Source organism: Miniopterus schreibersii (assembly GCF_964146895.1).
Source record: "Miniopterus schreibersii genome assembly, chromosome: 8".
Classification (NCBI taxonomy): Eukaryota; Metazoa; Chordata; class Mammalia; order Chiroptera; family Miniopteridae; genus Miniopterus; species Miniopterus schreibersii.
Window position 1 is genome coordinate 74715700 of NC_138109.1, and position 21565 is coordinate 74737264.

General features: G+C 39.1%; 1 protein-coding gene across 1 annotated transcript in view; it reads left to right on the forward strand.

Annotated features, from left to right (window-relative positions):
• Window positions 1-2429: 2429 nt before the first annotated feature.
• The window catches only part of SSR1 (signal sequence receptor subunit 1), a 37119-nt gene continuing 17983 nt past the window's right edge, over window positions 2430-21565 (forward strand). The window contains exons 1-7 of the mRNA XM_081144035.1: window positions 2430-2608; window positions 5304-5416; window positions 9605-9692; window positions 11121-11383; window positions 12959-13035; window positions 13913-13991; window positions 15146-15239. Coding sequence (XP_081000161.1) covers window positions 2530-2608; window positions 5304-5416; window positions 9605-9692; window positions 11121-11383; window positions 12959-13035; window positions 13913-13991; window positions 15146-15239 — 793 coding nt within the window. The 5' untranslated portion in view covers window positions 2430-2529. The remainder of the gene's footprint in view (window positions 2609-5303; window positions 5417-9604; window positions 9693-11120; window positions 11384-12958; window positions 13036-13912; window positions 13992-15145; window positions 15240-21565) is intronic.

Consider the following 21565-nt stretch of genomic DNA (forward strand, 5'->3'; position numbering starts at 1 on the left):
AAAAGTGGGAGGTAAGGGTTAGCCTCACTAACAAGTGACAGTTGAGCAAAGGTTTAAAGGACATGAAGTTCCTTAGCTACTCAGTTATATGAGGGAATAAAACAGAATAAAAGCCAGTGCTATTAAGCACATTTAATAATTATGATGAGGAAAATCTTAAGCAATCAAAGGAGAAAAAGGCTCCGCTTTTACAAATTCTAAGTGAATACAGTAACAGCGGTGGAGAATCAAATGCAGATTTGCCCGAGCTGTGTGCATGAGAAGAACCCAAATGTGGCCTATTCCCGGGAAACAATCATCTTCCAGGTGATAGGTGCAGAGGTGACAGAGGGAGAACATGGGGGGATATTTGGGAGGACCTAAATAAGTGAGTAGATGGAATTCTTTTTTTTTAAATTGATTTTTGGAGAGAGAGGGGAAGGGCGAAGGAGAGAGAGAAATATTGATGTGAGAGTGAGGCATCGGTCGGCTCCCTCTAGCGTGTCCCTGACTGGGAATCAAGCCTGCAGCCCAGGCCTGTGCCCTGACTGGGAATCGAACCAGTAACCTTTCAGTGTACAGGACGATGCCCAACCAATTGAGCCACACTGGCCAGGGCAGTAGATGGAATTCTTAAGTCCATAAATTAAAGATTGGAAACAACTAAGGGGGAGAGCTCTTGGGTGGGCACCAAGGGAAAGCTGCTTATTACAGGAAGAATGCAGATGACAAGCATGCAGAATGTGTGAGCACTAAGATCAGGGTGAGTATTTTAGTTCCCTGGTCCATAGGCTACTGCTTTTTATGCCAACTGGACAATTACACAGGGCTCTGTTTTCTGTATGTTTTTCTTTTCCCTACATTCACCACATCAGTCACAGCCACATTAGGCACACTTTTATTTGTCCCTGCTGTACCTTTAGTAGCTGGTTGTCTAAAATGCAAGTCCCCAATTAAATCCATTAGTTAATAACATAATTGGAGTGAAAGTCGCAGTTTAAGCCTAACCTGGATTATCCTCACAGGTTTAGGCTATGTCTAAACATGTCATAAGAACTGGAGAGGCAGCACTACTAGAAATCTCTTTAACATAAAGAAAGAAAATCTTCCCCGGAAATCAGTTCTCTTAAGAAAAAAGTCTATGAGAGGCCCTTGCCCGGTGACAGAAGTGATTTTAAGGACAGCAGAATGTCTGCATCTTTTTTTTTTACAGTCCACACTGGTTTCTTTCTGGTGTTAGGAGAGAGCAGCAAGTTAAATAGAAGGATGTGTTTGTCAAAAAAATCTGTCAGACTCAGGAACCCAGAGCAGGTCTGAAACAGAAAGTGCCTCCAAGTGGGGAAGGGAGATCCTTCCTTTGCCGGTAGAGTGCACTCAGCAAGGCTTCGCCACATCCAAGTGGGGTCGGCAGTCCTGGCGGCTTTGGCACGGAGCGGAGCTTCGGTAGCCACGCACAGGAGCGAAGGCGGCCGCTGCCAAGGGGGGGGACGCCTTCTCAGGGAGTCCCCCACTTCTGCCAGGTGCCTCGGCGGCCCGGCACTGGTGGACTGCAGAGAGGGGTGGCGCACAGTTGGCTGAGCCCAGGCCCGTCAGGTTGTGGCTTCAGCAGACATAAACCGTGGCGGGGGCGGTAGCCCCTAGGCGCTTTTACAGGGTGCCCAGGGCAGCGAGGCCTTGGGCACAGGCAACGCAGGAGAGCCGAAGATGCCCCAGGCCAGCGGGCGTGGAGGCTGGAATCAGGCCTCAGGTTCAAATCTTCCCGCCGGCCACTGACTAGCCTTTAAGCCTTTGGTGAGTTACCAACCTTTCCGTGTCCCAGTTTCCTTCTCAGTAAATAGTAACCGGCTCACAGGGATTTTTAGGGATTAAATTAGATTATACATGAAAGCACAGTTCTGAGGGGGCAGTAACTGGCCGTCGTGAGCACCCAAACAGGGTGCGCTAATTTGTTTCAGCATCGATGTGGCACGTCACACTGGGTAGTCCCACAGTACCTCGTATAAAGATTGCTTAACTGCATTAAACACTTTGGCAGCAACCCAAACAAAGCCCAAACCGGATGAGAAGGGGCGTGTACAGCCTTTGGCGCCCCTATCATACATTTGCCAAACGCTTTCTATATGCCAGGCACTGTCCCTGATATCCCTCATTTAAAATCAGATACACTATAAAGACCTTACCGCGCCAAGCGCCCAGAGAAGCAACCACCACCGATGCTAATTAGCCGGGGTGGGGCCGGCAGCGAAGGGCAGTCGACTGGCCGCAGGTCGTCCGCCCGCACTAAGGCGGGAAGCCGGCTCTCGCGGGATCTCAGAGCCGGAGCAACCGGCCACGTGACTCCCCGGGCCTCCCGCGCACCCCACGTCGGGCAGCCTAGTGGCAGCCACGTTGACGGCGCTCCGCGACCGCAGAAGGGGGCGTGGCGAAGGTCCGTGCGTGGTACGTGCCCCGCCCCTCCCCGCTCGGAGCCCGGATGAAGAGTAACGCCATTATCGCCGGAGCTGCCGAGAGCTCCCGCGGACGGCCAGTGGACACCGAACGGGCCGCGCCATGAGGCTCCTCCCCCGCCTGCTTCTGCTTCTCTTGCTCGTGTTCCCCGCCACCCTCTTGCTCCGAGGCGGCCGTGGAGGTGAGGCGAGGGGAGTGGGTGGCGGGGCTCGGCCGGGTAGGAGATGCCAGGGACGGCAAGTTTAAAGCTGGAGGCGGCAGGGGCTCCTGGGTCCGGCGTCCACCTCGCCCGCCTCGCTCCACCTCTTCATCGCCCTGGCTCGTAGTAGGGGCCGCAGGGCACGTGGGGCGAGGCTCCGGTGGGGCCTCTGCAGCCTCCACGCGGAGCGCGCGGTACTGCCGGGCGACCTCGCTGGGTGCCCGCGCCGGGGCTTGGGCTTGCCTCCCGGGCCGGCGCCCGCAGCTGCGGTCGGAGCCGGCGGGTCCCGGCTGCAGGAGGGAGGAGAGGGGGCAGCGGGCACGGCTGAACCCCGAGCGCGCCGCAGCCCGATTTCTCCCCGCCGCCTTCAGCCCGCTCCACCCCCATCCCGCGGCTCTGGGCTGACGTGTCTTTCGTTTCCACGCTAGGAGTCCGCCTTCATTCATTCATTTGCTGAAACCTTTGTTTTCTAAACACCTAAACTCTTAGAGCACTTTTTGTTTTTCTCATCATCTTCCCGTTTGTCAGCCCCTGGTCCCTGTGTGTTGCCACGAGTTTTGATTTCAGAAAAGCTCCCCATTCTCAGCCCCCATCGCCCATCCCTGTGCTCCCGGGCGGACCGAAGAATCTCTGTGGGATGTGCATCACTTATGCCCTTTTTTTCCGTAACCATTTTTTGATCCTTGGAAATATGCCCTGAAAAAATACAGTCTAATTCGAGTTTTACCCTTTTATTTAGTTTTGTTTATTCCTTCCTGCGGTTAACCTGGTGTGAAAATAACTTAGATAGCAGAACATTAAAAACGTGGAAGACTTGGCTTCTTGCCCGGGTTCTTTCATGAACTTGGATTTTTCTAATCTGTAAAGTGTAGTCTGACTCAATGATCGCTAGAATTCCTTTGATTCAATAAGTTGAAGCAAGCTGTGTGGCAAAATGAATGATAGTGACAGGTATCCACAAGTTGTTTTGCAAAGAAAAGTGAACTGACTGGCTTCTATTTAGTGGTTAGAGAAACCCAAGTGTGAAAATTAGCTGAAACTGTTAATGAATTCATTTGCAGGTTGAGGGATTCTTTTCCTTTACCAATTGCTTGCTGTTTTTTTTAAACAAATATTGTCAATTCTACTTGTATAGAATTTAGACTATATTTTTCAGGTTTTAAACTTTTAAAAAAACAAAAAGAAAGAAACATCAGTATCTAAACTGAACTGGGTATCTTTAAACATTTTTTGTGAGAAACAGTCTTTCTTTCAAAAGATGTTTCCTCTTGAAATAGTTTAATATCCACTGAAACATAGGGTGAAAAGCTGTTATGTCTCAATGCTTAAATTTAAGTACAACTTTTAAATTACGTCAGACCTAGATGTTTTTCTTACTAGTTTTTTATTTTCTCCCTCCTTCCCTCCCTCCCTCCCTGTCTTTTTCTTACTGGTTTTTAAAATGACTTGTTCAGGAAGGAGTAGAACTGAAAAGACTTAAAATATGTGGTCCTTAATGTACACTATTTCTCTTGGGTATTGCAGGATATGCACATGCTTCCTTTCCCACATTTTTTTCCCTCTTCTGAGTTGCCACATCATCATTCTTTCTGAGAAATGTTGGAAGAGTTGCTAGAACTTTGAAATTTCTTTTGAGTCTTGCCTGAAATAGTTTTAATGTGACTTATTTGGAATACTTTTGCATATAAAACTATGATTTATAATTTCTTGGCTATATTACAGTTATGCTTAACTTTTATTTTCATATTAAGTGTAGGGGAAATAAAAAAGTATCTTAGAACACATTTGAAGCCATATGCAAAAATAAATGCATGATTTCTCTGCTATCAACCCTGAAGTTAACAGCATAGGGTTTTTACTAAACAATGTGTTTTATGCCAGCTAGTTTTTACATGGATGCCATGCAGGTATTTGTTCCTTGGAATTACATGCTATCAAGTTCTAAGCCTTTGAGCTGTAGTCAACTCTAATAATAATGTTTCTTGCCTAGATATTGAGATTGCTGTTTTCCTTTAGACATGAGTATTTTTTTTGTTTTATTTTGTAGGGTTAATGACAGATTAAATTTTGGAATTTCTTTGGAAACACTTATTTTCCTTCATTTGCTTAACAAGATTGCTTGAAGTTCTTTATTTGAACTTCAAGGCATCTTTAATTTCAGGAGTTCATTTTTTCTAGTTAGGTGCTTTTTAAAATTGAACAGCATTTCCCATTAAAATTAACATGCAGATGTTAATGCTCTAAGATAAAGTCATATGAATATTCTTATATCATTGTAATTTGACATCATTCTTGTACGCTGTGTGATTGAATTGCTCCGAGGGGAAATTTTTGTTCACTATTCTTTTTTGTTGTTGTTGCTAATCTTTAGCCAAGGATATTTTTTCTATTGACTTTTAGAAAGAGTGGAAGGGAGGTAGGTGAGAGTGAGAGAAACATCGATGTGAGAGAGACCCATCAGTTAGTTGCCTCCCGCAGGCTCTCCATCCAGGGCTGTTGATTGAACCTGCAACCTAGGTGCATTCCCTTGACCAGGAATCGAACCCAAGACCCTTTGGTAAGAGGACCAAAGCTCTAACCACTGAGACACAACACCCAGGGTTGTTCACTATTCTGGAGATGAAAAAACATTAGTGTTCCAGGGTAGTTAACTGCTTGTTTTATATTTTATTGTTAGGCTCAGTAGCAGCAGCTCAAGATCTTACAGAAGATGAAGAAGCAGTGGAAGATTCAGTAATTGAAGATGAAGATGATGAAGCAGAGGTTGAAGAGGATGAACCCACAGACTTGGTTAGTGCGATGTATGATTTAATGTGTAGATGTGATATATCTAGAATTTGTTCTTGTATAAATAATTTGGTTTTAAAATTCTTGATTTTAGAGGCTTGTTACTGTGATTGGTGTGGACTGAAGTTGGGAGAATAGGGACCAGATCATTAGTATTTTCTGGAAGGGAGGGCGAGCATATGGACGTGACTCTATGAGGCTAACAGTATAGTGGGAATAACACGGGACCATTTGTTGATAGATTTGGCATACATACTACTTAGCTTTCTCACTTTGGGTAACTTGTTTCTCTGGCTCTCAGCTCCTGCTTTCTTTTTTTTTCCTTCAGTAAGCAAATATTTATGTGCCCTGCTATGTGTTGGACACTGTTTTGGATGCTGGGGTGAGCAGACCAGGTATTTTCTCTGCTGTCATGGAGTTCATGCTCTTGGAGCGGTGTCCAAGGGGTGAGGAGCATGCAGTAGACAGTATGTACAGGGTGTTCTGTACGAGTGAAGGACTTGGAGAAGATCTCTCAGAGGCCATCCAGCTCTGACACTGTAATTGTAGGATTATAGTATGACAGTAAGAATATTGGGCTAGAATAAGGATGATTGCAGCATGCTTCTGGCTGATTTCATTTCCTCTCTCGGACTACTGTAATCTATGCCACACAGATATTTTTTGTTTTTCTCTTTTCATTATGCTACTTTTGAACCTAGAAACTTGTGATTCTAGATTTGAATTTTTCCCCCCCAAGATTAAACCAAGTTCCTATTTTTCTGTTATGTCATCGTCAAAATAATTAGCCTTGTATGTAGATACTGCTCCTCTTTTCCATCCTCATTTTTATAGCATATCCTTTCCAACTAAGCTAATCTGCTTACTCTTTTGTTGATGATTAAATGACCATTTTATGCATTTGCACATACTGTTTTACTTGAATATCCCTACTAATTTTAGTGCTTTTCTAATTCCCCCTCCTTTAAGAAACCTTTACTGATTACTATGTGTTAAGCTTTTCACATGTATGTATACCTATACTTTTAGGGTTTATATTAGGGCTCTGCATCTTCAACCCAGTTCATTCGATGTACTACTTTAACTAGATCAATGCATTCCTCCATCGGTGATGGTAACAAAAACCTCACTACTCAAAAAGTGCTGTTTGTGGTAAAATAACTTGGAGCCAACACTGTAAGGGAATCCATCCAGCAAAAGGGGATTAGAGATGGTATTTAGGGCTCTGAAATTTGGGCATGCACAGAAATTTAGTGATAGATTATATTAAAATCACTTTTCTGGAATTCAAATCTCTAGCAGTGGAATGTATTTATTGTGGAGGAAAAGAGTAGAAAAGGAAACTGTTGGTTCTTTGTTATAGTTACAGTTTAGCCAGAACTTTTCTATGCCTTGATCATCTGCCTTACCTTGAGAACTGTTAGAGGTGAAAGAATAACTCAGATTGTTCACTCTTCACCCTGGCCAGTTAGTTCAGAAGTATTAGTACCCTTTTCTATGTAGTTTTTCTCAAATCAGGAAATGGTTAGGGCAAAGTGAAGCAGGAAGGTACGGAAAGTGTTTACTTCCTTTAGACTAGCTAGTAGGTACCAGTAGTAGTAGGCTTATGTGGAACTCTGTAGTCTAACAAATGGGCAAGAGTTGGTAGAAAAGTTACCTCTAGAACTGAGGGCCCTGGAATTTCTCCTGTTTTTGTTGTACCCCAAGATTTGTATTATCAGCTTATACACAGCTGCCTTAGGCATCAAGGAATTGGGGGATATGGAAGGATCCTTTGCCATTGGGCCTGTGTCTGGAGTCAAGGGACAGAAAGGAGAGTTTCCTAAAATCTGAGCTACAAATAGCTGGTTTAGATGCAAGTTACTGGTTTAAAATTTTTCAGTGCAAACTTTTTTAAAATCACCTTGGGCTTTTCTACCCCCTTGATTATGCCTTAGTCTCTAAAGCGATGGTTGTAATATAGCTTGTCATCATTCTTTGAAAGTATTTTCCTTAAGTGATAGCAATTTTTGTTTTGATTTTTATTAAAACAAGCACTGTAGTAGTAACACTAACATAAAATATTAGTGTTATTTAAAATAGATAACATCCTGGCCAGTGTGGGTCAGTAGATTGATCATCTGTCCCATGCACCAAGAGATCATCTGTTTGATTCCCAGTCAGAGCCCATGCCCGGGTTGTGGGCTTGATCCCCAGTAGGGGGCATGCAAGAGGCAGCCAATTGATGTTTCCCTCTCTAAGAATCAATAAAAACATTTAAATAAAATAGATAATACATTCAAGTGGACTAGAATTTAAAAGGTGCAAGGTATATAGTGAAAAGTTTCTCTTACATGCCTGTCCCCCAGGTGCTGAAGTAATTTCTGCAGTACTGCCAGTGTCTTGATTCTCCTGGAGATAGTCTGTAGTAGCCAAAATATTCTAGCATAATCAGGTAGCAGTTACTAAGCAGTATACATCTTATGATATGCTAACTATAAGATAAATGAGTTTACCTTTACTTCCATATACTTTCCAGTTCTGACAAGTAGCATTCTAAACATTTACCACTTTCAAGTGCCAAAATCAGTCCTCTTTCATCTTAGCAACAGCATTGTCTTCCTTGTCAGAAAGTGAAGGCTGTGAAGTATGAACTGTGTCAAATTTTCTACTCTCTTCTTCTAAATATATTATTCACCCATTTTTTCTACATTTTCTTTCCCAGCATGCTTCTTGAAACAGTGAACTGTACAGTTTTTCTCTTCTGCTCATTTCACATTTGTTCTCTAAATTGTTTGGTCCCCTGAATCCGGTAAAAATGTTCTTGCTAAGTCACCAGTGACCTAATTGCCAAGTTCCGGGCCTCTTTCCCATTATTATTCTGTTTGATCTCCTTTTAACATTTGCTGCTTACCCCTTTCTTGAGTCCCTTCATGTTGGCTTCTTTTGCACCCTCTTAGTTTTCCGTGCCAAGCTGCTGCTGCTTGGTCTCTAGTACAGTCTCTCACCCCCTTAATGTGGTTTCAGCCACCACCACCTTATATTGATGACTTTCAGAACTCATTTCTAGCCATCTGCTTTACAGTTACTGAGCATTATACCTGCATTTTCAGTGCTTTGCAGTATGGCACCATCTGGATGCTCAAATTTTGTATGTCCAAAATGGAATTCAACATACGCTGTCCATGCCACCTCCGTAAACTATTTGTTTTGATATGGCTTCAGTAGTTCAAGCTTCTGCCTTGCTGCTTTTTTTTCCTTTTTTGTTGCACAATCCAGTAATCAAATCTTATGGTTGGTTTCTCGTAGATGTTTCTCAAGTACACCTTTTTCTTTATTACTACAGCTTATGGTTCCTGCCTTCCTGTCTTTGGTTTAGAAATGCTGCACTGAAGTTTAAACTTTTAAACTAAAATTTGTTTACATTTTTAAATAAATTTATTGAGATATAATTTATAATAACTGTTTTAAGCATACAATTTAATGATTTTTTAGTAAATGTACCAAGTTGTGCAACTTTAATCAAGTTTTAGAACATCTCCATTACTCCAATATGAACTTGTCACTTTTTTTAAACCTTTTTTTTTCAGTTGTGTGACAAATTCTCACAGGAATATTCTGTTAATCAGGATGGAAGTCTCTGTAGGCCGATAAAGGTGTTCTAGGACAGGGTGAGCAAAATGTGGCCACACACCAAGTCTAGCTTTGCCCATTTTTTATGTATTGTCTGTGTTTGCTTTTACATGGTAGCCACATAGAAAGCAGCCACAGAATTGAGTAGATGCAACCAGGACCTTATAATTCTCAAAGTAAAAAATAGTTGATATCTGGCTCTTTACAGAAAAAGTTTACCAGCCCACACTCCAGAACCTTACAGTTCAAAGTGTGGTTTGAGCACCAGTAACGTCAGCATTTCCTGGGTGCTTGTTATAGTAATAGAGAATTTCAGGCTTCACTCTAAACCACAGTCAGATCTGCAAAATCCCAGGGGATTGGTATGCACATTTCTGTTTGAGATGCACTGTGTAGAATTTTTATTTTAACTGATGAGATACGATGAAATTCATACAAAGCCTTGGAGAGGCAATATTTTGTCCCAAATCTTAGTGAAGTTGTTATTTTTAAGTGGTGGTGGTGGTATGCTGTCATGGTGTCGTGTCGTCTGGCCCCCCCCGCCTGCCTGCAATAATCCGTTTTTAACGTTTTTCTTAGGCAGAAGATAAAGAGGAAGAAGATGTATCTAGTGAACCTGAAGCTTCACCAAGTGCAGATACAACTATCCTGTTTGTGAAAGGAGAAGGTAATAGAGAAATACTAGTTTTAACTCAGGTATAAGAATTTTTAAAATGACAAGGTCACTTTTTTGGGAAGCATTAGTAATGCTTAAGATTCATCTTCCTTTCTTACAAGTGCAGTGTAAACACATTCTGAAAAATACCTTATATATATGTATGAATACCCATGCCTATAAGGTACTATTCCTGGCATTTAAATTAATGGGGAAAAAATACTACCCATTTTAACTAGAAATTAAGTGTTCCTTTGAAAGAAACTTTTCTTAAACTCTTTTCAGACTGCCACAGTAAAGTAACATATTTTGATTGGGAAATTAGTGAAATATTAAATCTTTACAATTAGGCCTTGGTTGGAGCCTAGATTTCATGAAAAGAAAGTAAGTAATGGCTTATATTTAATAAGGGCTATCGCAGGCACTGTTCTCAATACTTTGCTTGTATTATTTAATTCTTACAGAAATCCTGTGGGGTTAGTTACTATTGCTAAACAGATTTAGAGAGGTTAACAACTTGTCCAATGTTAGCCAGTTAGTAAATAGAGTGTGGAGACAGGGTTCAGACCCAGATCGGTCTGACCCCAGAACCTGTGCTGTACTGGATGAAACTCAGCTCTGTAGACTACAGTATAAATATGAAGGCTTATTATTTGAAGTTAATCTTCTTGGGCTTTTCAGGTTTAATGTTTTAGTCCCACACATGCTCCAGTTTTATGCCTATGAGAAGTGTGATTTGATTAGGAGATTCCCTCTCCCCATTTATTTCGTAGCTGCCTCTTTGGGTCTTCCTTTCATATTTCATTTTGACTAATTGCTTAAAGTAGGTAGGGATTACCTGATTTGTGTGTGTGTTTTAACAGATATAGTTTTGGTGAACATCTTAGACTTTATCTTTCTGTTGTTCTTCTTTTCATTATTTGCACAGATAACATACTGAGTTGGGGGGTAGGAGGTGACTTCAAGACAGCCTCACTGCAAGATAATCTTACTGCTAAAAGTACACGACTCTTTCTTAGACCACATAATTTGGGTGTGATCTTGTCTGAAACTGAGATACTCAGTTCAGCTCTGAAGTTGGAATGCTGGAATGTAGACAAGGATTTCAGTTTATACACCAGTTACTAGTTAGTGGATGACTGGAGTTCTCTATTGAAAGGGATTCTGGGGCACCTGGGTGTGGGAGGAGATTAACCAAAGAACTTATATGCACAACCCATGGACACAGACAATAGTGCAATGAAGGCCTTGGGGGGTGGGGTGGAGTGGGAGTGGTGTGGAGGGGGTCATTGGGGGGATATCTGTACTTACAACAATAAGGATAAATTAAAAAAGAAAGGAATTCTGAAACCAAGTCTACATGTATCAGGAAAGGGTGCCAAAATCCACTAGTAATGTCCTTTTTTTCTAATCTTTCTGTCTTTTTTTTTTTTTTTTTAGATTTTCCAGCAAATAACATTGTGAAATTCCTGGTAGGCTTTACAAACAAGGGTACAGAAGATTTTATTGTTGAATCCCTAGATGCCTCATTCCGTTATCCTCAGGACTACCAGTTTTATATCCAGAATTTCACAGCTCTTCCTCTGAACACTGTAGTGCCACCCCAGAGACAGGCAACTTTTGAGTACTCCTTCATTCCTGCAGAGCCCATGGGTGGACGACCCTTTGGTCTAGTCATCAATCTGAACTACAAAGATTTGAACGTAAGGCCCTCTAAATTTTTGTTGTTGTTGTTAGAGATAGGTGAAGACAATTGACATTTGAATATTCTCGTGTTTTACTCATTCAAGTGCCTGTTTTGTGGTTAAAACTCCAGGGAGGCAAAGGTAAATTGCATGTGTCTGTTTTCAAGTCTATAATCCACTGGGGGAGATGGATGTAAGCAGGCAGTATTACAGCATAATAAGTGATACATTCTAGAGATAAGTGTAAGGTGCTAGAGTATTAAAGTGGAAGAGACTTGAGCTGGATCTTAAAAGGAAAGTAAGCCACACAGTGGAATCTACTATTTTTAATAGAGTTTTAGCAGTAAGATTTATGGTTTATGAGATTCAAATAGCCTAATATAAACACTCTGTCTTACAGTTTTTAATATGTTATGGTATATCCAATGAATGAATAAGAGAAGCCCACACTTGTACTGCTGGGAGTTGACCTCTAGGTGCCAACTATTATGTCCACCTTCAGACAAGAGCATGTCTAAACCATTCCCTTTTCAAAAAGTTCTCAGAGAAGGAAATTTTATCCCTTTTGGAAACTTATTCAACCTTTCATCACTGTAGTGTCAACATGTTTATCTTATGTCTTACTTAAATTTCTTGTGCTGCAATTAAGTTTTTCTTTTTTTTAAATTAGTAGAGTGTAGAGAGGGTTTTTCATTTTTCCTTCAAAATAAGGTGGTATTAAGCTTTCTCAACTTTATGGTAAAGTGACTTGAAGAATTATATATTTCATCTTGTTTCAAACAGAAAACAATCCATCAGGCATATATGTAGTTTCAGTTCCATTTTAAATAGTAGTTTCATTAATCTATTCTGAGTTTTGGAATTGTCAACAGAAGAATGCCAATTGCAAGATCTTGAAGTAAAACTTATATAATTATAGTTTAGCAATAAGTAACACTATAAATACCACCTTTGTGCAAAGCATCAAACACTGAAAACGGCTATCCATGTATTGTTCCAGTGATTCTGATGTATTTGAAAACTGAAATTGTGTTGAACTAACAAAATTGTTTCAAGATCACAACAGAAAAATATTTTGATACTGAAAATCACTAACCCATTTATTATAAAGAAATTTATTTCCAATCCATTGTTAATTTAGAGCATGAATTTGACTTGTTCAAGTCTAGTTCTTAAAATGATCTGCTATTACTTACTGTACATGTTCATGCTCCTTTCTTGTTTTGGAGGGTTACACACAACAGAACCTAGGGCTTCTAGTTGTAAGAGTGTTCTGTGGACTTTGTTTCTTTCCGCATATTTTATCTTGGTTTTATTGTACTTCCCTGGTTCTTCAACTTTTCCCTGCCCCCAAAGGTAAGCGGGGGACAATGTTGGCAAACTTGGAGGCATTTTTTTATTTTGTAGGAGAAAGTAGCAAACATAATGTTGAATTCCCAATACTGAATTAGTACCATTAGGTATGACTTTGAGTATAATTTTCTGAGTAATAAGAAAGCTGTACTATATCTCTTAGGGTAATGGTTTTAAGAATTCTTATAGGCTTTTATTTTTTCAGTGCATTTCAGTTTTAGGGATTTGTTTTTTAAACAGGGCAATGTATTTCAAGATGCTGTCTTCAATCAAACAGTTACAATTATTGAAAGAGAGGATGGGCTAGATGGAGAAACGTAAGTGGGAGTTGAAATATGTAGATCTTGTTCTCTTTAAGTAGGACTAGAAGGCTTGCCTACTGTCAACCTATTTTTATTAAATGATGAAAATGGAACGGACTATAAATTTGGTGAAATCCTAACTATGTAAATTCATATTTTAGATGATTCTTATAACTATTCATACCAAGTTAATAAAGATACTTGAAACTGACAAAAATTTGTTTTAAAAATGTAGCTTCAGCTTTCCATCCTTGCGCTCTTCTAAAATCTTTTTCACCCCATTCTCTTAAAGTGATTACCAGCCTAACCTATGTTGCATGCCTCTAAAATTGCTTTTGAAAATGTAAACTATAAGATTTTATCTTGAAAAATGTGTTCTTTGTAAATGATGAATTATTTCTTACTGTATACTTAGAAGGAATTCACCAAAAGTAATTTTTAAATTAAACTGAAAAATGGTCTAATATTTGAGGGAGACAAAACCTAATACTATTATAAAGCAGTTTTATTAATTTGGGGTCATATAATTGCTTTTCTAAATTGACTAATTCTTAGAAATAAAGTAAAAAATTTATAAGACTTATTACCGGGGTCTAAATTGAATTTAAAATACTTTATTCCTTTTACTAGCAAGTTACTTGGAAAGCTTATATAGTGTTAGCATTATACAGGGTGGGGCAGAAGTACGTTCACAGTTGTAAAATAATACAGTGATTAATAAATAATAATATAAGAACAAACTTTCATCTACTCACAATTGTAAACCTATTTTTGTCACACCCTGTAGATATAATTAGCTATGATGTTTTTATAAGTTAAAATAGTATAGTTTTAATTAGCTGTGATAGTTCCTATGAGTTAATCCAGTTTATATTTCTTCCTTTTATATTAGAATCTTTATGTATATGTTTCTTGCTGGTCTTGGGCTCTTGGTTGTTGTTGGCCTTCATCAGCTCCTGGAATCTAGAAAGGTAATTATAGCTGAACGACTTTTAGCCATACTTCAGAAGTTGTTACAGCCCAGTTACTGGACCCTTTTATTAAAATTAGCAATAAGTGTTACTAATAAGCACTTGATCTTTAAAAGAGAAATACTTAGTCCTTAAGTGTTAATTTCTATAGCTTTCTTTGCCTTATTTTCATAATAGAGGGGGTTTTTTGCTCTAAATTTGTATATTCAGTATAATGGCATCTTCAGTTTTTCCCCCATTTGAATGAAGCCATTTTTTTAATTGGCTGTGGTTACCTTTCTGTGTATTCACAATCTAATTTTTGGACTGTATATTTAATACTCTTTTAGGTAAATAGTTTTAGGCTTGTTTTTGTTTTTTTAAGAGCAAGGCTAAAGAATGGAATTGAATTCTTTTCTTTCTAGCAGTTCTGCAAAAACTCTAGGGACAAAGTTTTCCATTGTTAGCTTAAATGAGATTTTAAGTTTTTGTTTAGTTTTAATCTGTGCCAACTCTTTAAGTATATTTAACTAACAATGCAGGGACCCGCCTGCATGCAACCTTTCAGTAATTTATCCTGAATTTTGTTGAAGTTAAAAATAAATTTATTTTTTAACATTTGATACTCAAAGGGAAAAAAATCATCATATAAGTAGAAAGTCTTAATAACATATGATGCTTTATAGCATAGGAAAATCTTTTTTTTTTTTTAATTTTTTTTTTTTTTAATTGATTTCAGAGAGTGGAAGGGAGAGGGAGAGAGAGAGAAACATCAGTGATGAGACAGTCATTGGTCAGTTGCCTCCTGTACTCTCCCTGCTGGGGATGCAGCCTGAAACCTGGGCATGTGCCCTGACCAGGAATCGAATGACGACCTCCTGGTTCATGGGTCAATGCTTAACCACTGAGCCACCCTGGCCAGGCAGGAAAATATCTTCAAAGCCTGAAAATCAATCATTGTTTGAAGATATATTCCTTATTACTTATTCTTTAAATTGGTGCTAGACATGATTTCCCCCCTCTGATTAATAAAAACTTGAATAGGAGTATGTTTTAAAACTAGAAGAGAACATATTTGTCTATTAAGATATTTAAGTAGCTTGATAGGACTTTTTAAAACTATGGTAAACAATATAACGAAACTCCTTTGAAGTACTGTATTTATGTTCTCTTAGCGCAAGAGACCCGTACAGAAAGTAGAGATGGGTACATCAAGTCAAAATGATGTTGACATGAGCTGGATTCCTCAGGAAACTTTGAATCAAATCAGTAAGTACTCTTACTAACTTGGCTGGGAACTTTTTCTCTTAAATTGAAATTAAATATTTTAGATTTAGCAAAAGTGCTTGGTCAGTGCTATTTAACACTCATCTTTTCCATTACTTGTATAGAATCTAGTATATAATGAGTACTTTAAAATTTTATTCTGTGTAGTTTTTAATTTAGAAATGCTTCCAAATCTGCAGTTTATATACAAATGTGTGAATTCTCTATATTTCTAATCTTTTTCCTGTCTCTTTTCTTTCCTGTTGCTTCAGTGCAGAGTAGACGAGGTGAGGCGATTAATTTTTAATGGTGTTTGCTATGTATTGGGGGTTCTACTTTATATTAAGCTAAATGAAAGTTCTTTAGCACTAACTTTGTTGGGAAAATTGCTAACTACCCAGAATAGTTTGAAAGAATAAACCTAAAATACTGCTTGATAGTTTCCTGAACAGATATATTTCAGTTTTATTACATATGCAATTAGTTAGAATATTAATTTTTCTAAAAGAATGTAGAGTTTTTCTCTAATTGTAAATGAATGTTTTAAAAACATTTATTATAAAAGTAATAAGGCCTCATTGTAAAAAATAAATAGTATAGAAGTGAAAAGCTAATATCACCTCCTGGATCCACTGACCCCATTTTCCATAAGTATTTGGCACTTATGTGTTATTCTAAGTATTTTCTATATATATCTCAGCATATATGTCTATTGTTCGGGTGTGTTTTACACAGATGGCATTGTATTGCACACTGTTGTACAATCTGAGTTTTCATGCTTTGAGTATCTTTTTGTGATAGTTACTTACATATTTACCTTATTCTTTTAATAACTAGCTAATATTTTATAAAATGTGTCATCATAGATTAAACCTATTCTGTATGGAAGGACGTTTGTTATTTCGAATTTTTCAATCTTAAAGTTAAATCTGTAATGAGGAAGCTTGTCATACAGCTATTAAGAGGTGGAGCCAGGATTCAAATGTGTTTGTGCAATTAAACACTGCACTGTGCTACCTAAAGTGGTAGTATTATAAAGTGAGTGAAGCAGAATTATCAAGTAATACTAAGTGCTCACATTTAAAAAATTTATTTTTAAAAAAGTGTAATTGAAGATTCTTATATTTAAATTTATGCAATTTAAAAAATTTTCTTGTATGTATTGCAAAATGATTATCACAGTACGTGTAGTTAGCATTCATCACTACACATAAGTTATAAATATTTTTCTTGTGGTGAGAACTTTTAAGATCTACCTTCTTGCCCTGGCTAGTTTGGTTCAGTGGTTAGAGCATTGGCCCGCAGACTGAAGGGTCCTGGGTTCGATTCTGGCCAAGGACATGTACCTTGGTTGCAGGCTTGATCCCAGCCCCAGTTGGGGCACGTGCAAGAGGCAGCCAATCGATCTCTCTCTCTCACATCGATGGTTCTTTCTCTCCCCTCTCTCCTCTCTCCTCTCCCCTCTCCCCTTCCACTCTCTCTGAAAAGCAATGGACAAAATATCCTCAGGTGAGAATTTAAAAAAAAACGAAGTTTATTTGATCCATATTGACAATAATATGCCAGGAAGGAAGATCTGAAGTGCTCCCAGAATATACAGTTTGCAGTTGGAGTTAAGGAGGGACCGTAAGGAAGATCACCTGAACGTGGGGAGAGCAAGTCAGGGAAATCTCTGAGATTTGATTACAGATAGTTATCAAGATTGTGTGCTCTTTTGAGGGTGGTTACATTCCTGAGGAGTCTGAAAAAGGGGCATTTCTTTTGTGGAGGGGGCGGTATTTAAAAATCTCTTTTTTTTTTTTTAGAGAGAGTGGAAGGGAGGGAGAGAGAGAGAAACATTGACATGAGAGACATGTTGATTGGTTGCCTCCCTTACAGGCCCCAGCTGAGGCCAGGGATGTGCCCTTGACTGGGAATCAAACCTGAGACCCTTCAGCCTGTAGGCCGATGCTCTAACCACTGAGCCAAATGCGCCAGGGCAAAAGGTGCACCTTTTCAAAGGTGCACACAAAAAATGTGTGGAGCCCGGCTGGGCGTGGCTCAGCGGTTGAGCATCGACCTAGGATCCCAGGTGATCAGGGTTCGATTCCTGGTCAGGGCATATGCCCGGGTTGCGAGCTTGATCAATGACTCTCTCATCATTGATGTTTCTATCTCCCTTTCCTTTCCTCTCTCTGAAATCAATAAAGATATATTTAGGAAACAACAACAGTGGACAGCCCTGTCTGGTTTGGCTCAGTGGTTAGAGTGTCTGCCCGTGGACTGAGGGGTCCGGGGTTCAATTCCATCCAAGGGCACATACCTTGATTGCAGGCTCTGCCCCATTTGGGGTGTAAGCAGGAGGCAACCAGTCCATGTTTCTCTCTCTCTCCCTCCCTCCTTCCCTTCCACTCTCTGAAAAGCAATGGAAAAAATATCCTCAGGTGAGGATTTAAAAAAACACAAAACAATGGACAGGGCTTGCTTAAGGCAAAGGTAATCTTTTACTAGGGAAGTTATAGGCCTGAGGCAGGACCTTCCCAATTAGGAATTTATGATCAGACCATCCTGTAAGGTTATTTTGGGTTAGATTTATTACAGAGCCCCTTTTTTGTCCATGCACAGTACCTCTAAACTATTTCAGTTTGCGAAGAAATATTTTTCTGACAGAAACAGCTATCATATTTAAAGGTTTATTTTATTATATGTAATAACCAGTTCACATTGAAATTTCTTACATTGTCTCAAGACTACCCTTTATAACTGGTTTTTTCAGTATAGGATGATACATTGTGTCTGGTTATATCTCTTGAGTCCCTTTTCATTTACAGTAGCTCAAGCGATTGGTCACTTGCCTTGTGGAAAAGGGCTTCCCAAACATTAATTGTGTACAAATCACTTGAAAATCTTATGATATAGGTTTGGATTCAGCAGCTCTAGGGTGAGGCTGAAACATTGGTGTTTCTAATAAGCTTCCAGGTGACCCATGGATCACACTAAGTAGTAAGGCTCTAAAATGTCCCACCTTGCAGATTTGCCAGATTGTTTTTTCCTAATGTCTTTAGTTAAACTTTATTTAACCTGGAAGATAAATCTATAGGCTTAATTAGACTTAAGTTGATCTTTTTGGCTAATAGCATACTTCAGCGATATTCACCTTTTTCATCTCATGGCACACAGAAACTAATTACTAAAATTCTGTGACACACCAAAAAATACTTTTTTGGTGATCTGACAAAAAAAGTATCATTTTGATTCTTTCACATTAGACGGCAATTGTTGTATTGGCTGTTGTCATTTTTTTATTTGAGGGTCTAAGGGAAAAGAGGTCAGTGTCCCTAATAGTCAGGTGTTGCATGTTTTAAAATTCTTGTGTCACACCAGTTGAAAATTGCTGGCATACATCATACTCGCTTCTTCCTGTATCACATCAAGTACAACATCCCGTCATTAGTGATGCTATGTTGAGCACTAGAGTAAGGTGAAGTTGAGGTGTTTCTCCTTCCAGCCTAGAAGTTACTGCAGGGTGTTACTTTGACATCACATCACACACGTGTCCAGTTCTCTAAACTATTCACCAGTTGATAATCCTCTCCTGAGTCAGTATTCTGGAGGTTGTGATTATTTTCATGGAAATTTTTAGTAACCACCATTCTTTTTTAAAGTAGAACTTTTCCTCACCAACTGAAACTGTTTGGTTAGCCTAAGACACAGTTCCTACTGGAAAAGGATAACTGCTAAGTTCTTTCCTGTATTCTCTCATTTTCAAAGGAAAGAGGCACCCAAATGGTAACAAATAAGCTTTTTTCTAGTTTTCTCCTTTGTGTTTTGATTGTCATCTCTAAATATGGATTTTCATAGAACTGGTGTGTTAACTATATTCTTTTTGATGTTCAAATTGTTAGTTTTGGCTACTGGCTTCCTTTTTGAATCACCTCCAGTCTTATCCTTTTGATCTTTGAATGATCCCTTACTTGCCAGCTCAATAAGATAATCCAAACTTTTATACCTTCTCTGCTCTAAGAATGGAGTTAAGCATGGTTCTTTTTCTGCAAGGACACCTAGATGATACTAGAAATGAAAATCTGAACTTCAGGGATGTCATTGATACTGGGTAACATTGTTTCTAGGCCCATTCTGTGAACTGAGATAGAAAATACATATTCTTGAAATCATAAATTCATACTGATATTTTTAATTCAATTTAAACAGTATTTTTGTTTAATTTTGTATGCTTGGTTTTTTTCTCTTACATTTGATTCCTTAGAGCAGTAGTTTTTTAAAACTTATTATTTATTGATTGATTTTAGAGAGAGAGGAAAGGAGAGAGAAAAGAGAAACATCAATTTGTTCCACTTATTTATGCATTCATTAGTTGAATCTTATATGTACCCTGACTGGGGATTGAATCCACAACCTTGGCATATTGAAATGATGCTCTAACCAACTGAGCTACCAGGCTAGGGCCTACAGCAGTAGTTAAACTTAGCATTCATCAGAATCACCTGGACTGCTTGTTAAGTTTGCTGAGCCCCACCCCCAGAGTTTCCAATTGAGTAGGTCTAAGGTAAGACCCAAGAATTTTCGTATATCTAAGTTCTCGGTTGATTTTTGAGGCTGCTGGTCCAGACCATACTTTGAGAACGACTGTCTTAGAGCATGGTTTTCTTAGAGTTAAGGGGTTGAACCAAATTGCAGGTACTTTAGGAAAAATAGCCATTTCTTTGAAGATAGGACATGTACTTTGCATATTTGAGGATAAAATGGAGAAAACCAAGAGAGATTTTGAAGATCATTAAGCAGGAGGCGTGCCTGGAAGGTACCTCAGGCTTTGAGGAATTACCTTTGGAGAGGGATGGTATAAAAAGTAGGATATATGAGTCCAATATTTAACTTTACAGGAGCTTTTCTGTCTCATCAGAATGTAAATGAAGGAAGGGTAGTTTGGAACAATTTGAATACATTGCTAATACATTTTTCCTGATTTGCCTTTGTCATCTAAAAATGAAAAGAGTTGCAGTGAGTTATGATTTTACTATAGCTGATTAATTTCTGAATTTTTTTAGGGTTTGGGGTGGTGGTGATGAGGGATTGGGCTGAAAAGCATCATTATACACATTGTTTTTTGCCTAAATAAAATGCCACTTTCTGAGCTATTGAGATATTTGGAGCCATTTTCCCAAAAGCTCAGTGACTCCAAAATGCTGTTACTCTGTTTCTCATTTGTCTGCTTCCTAACTTTGATTTGCTGGACAGGCAGGTGAAGGAGGTGTGTTCCATGTATTCACGTATTTAAAAACCTGCAGGTGGCTGAAGTTGCTGGAAGTCATTGGTCACCACTTCACATCTGCTTAGTAGCAGCTATGTTCACACAGATGGCTGTTAGATTCTAAAGTACTTGTTAATTCTCAAAAATTATATTCAGCATATTGTTTATTTTTTAAAGTTATTTTGAAATCAGTAAGCTATGTGATGGCACCAGTTCTTAGTCTAACCTTTTTGAAAGTCGGGCCCGGCTGGCATGGCTCAGCAGTTAAGCATCAACCTATGATCCAGGAGATGGTAGTTCCATTCCCCGTCAGGGGACATGCCCAGGTTGTGGGCTTGATCCCCATTAGGGGGTGTGCAGGAGGCAACTGATCAATGATTCTCTCATCATTGATGTTTCTATCTCTCCCTCTCCTTTCCTCTCTCTGAAATCTATAAAAATATATATTTTTAAAAAGACTGATGAAAGTTGTAGACTATCTTCATCAGATAAGTGCTTCTGTGCTCAGTTTTAGGCAAGTTGATGCCCCTAAACACAACATTACTAACCTGTGTAATAAAGGTCAGTTTTCATGTGATTTGTAGACTTAGTTTTAATATTTCTGAGTCATAACTCTTAAGATTTTTAAAAAGAATTTTTAGTTTCTAAATATGCTTGATAAAAATCTATTTTTTTTCTTTTTATCCTCACCTGAGGATATTTTTTCTATTGCTTTTCAGAGAAAGTGGAAGGGAGGGAGGGAAAGAGAAACATCGATGTGAGAGAGACACATTGATTGGTTGCCTCCTGCATGCGCCCCTACCTGGGGCAGGGAGTGAACCACAACCCAGGTCCCTGCTCTTGACAGAGAATTGAAGCTGAGACCCTTCAGTGTGGGGGCCAATGCTCTAACCACTGAGCAACACCAGCCAGGGCTATCATGTTTTTTGTGTTTTTTTTTAAATTTTATTTTTGTTTAAAATATTACAGATGTCCCTTTTTCTCCCCAATGACCCGTTCCACCCCATCCCATCCTCCTCCCCAGTCCCTCTCCCCCATTTTCCATGTCCTTGGGTTGTGCATATATGCATATCAATTCTTT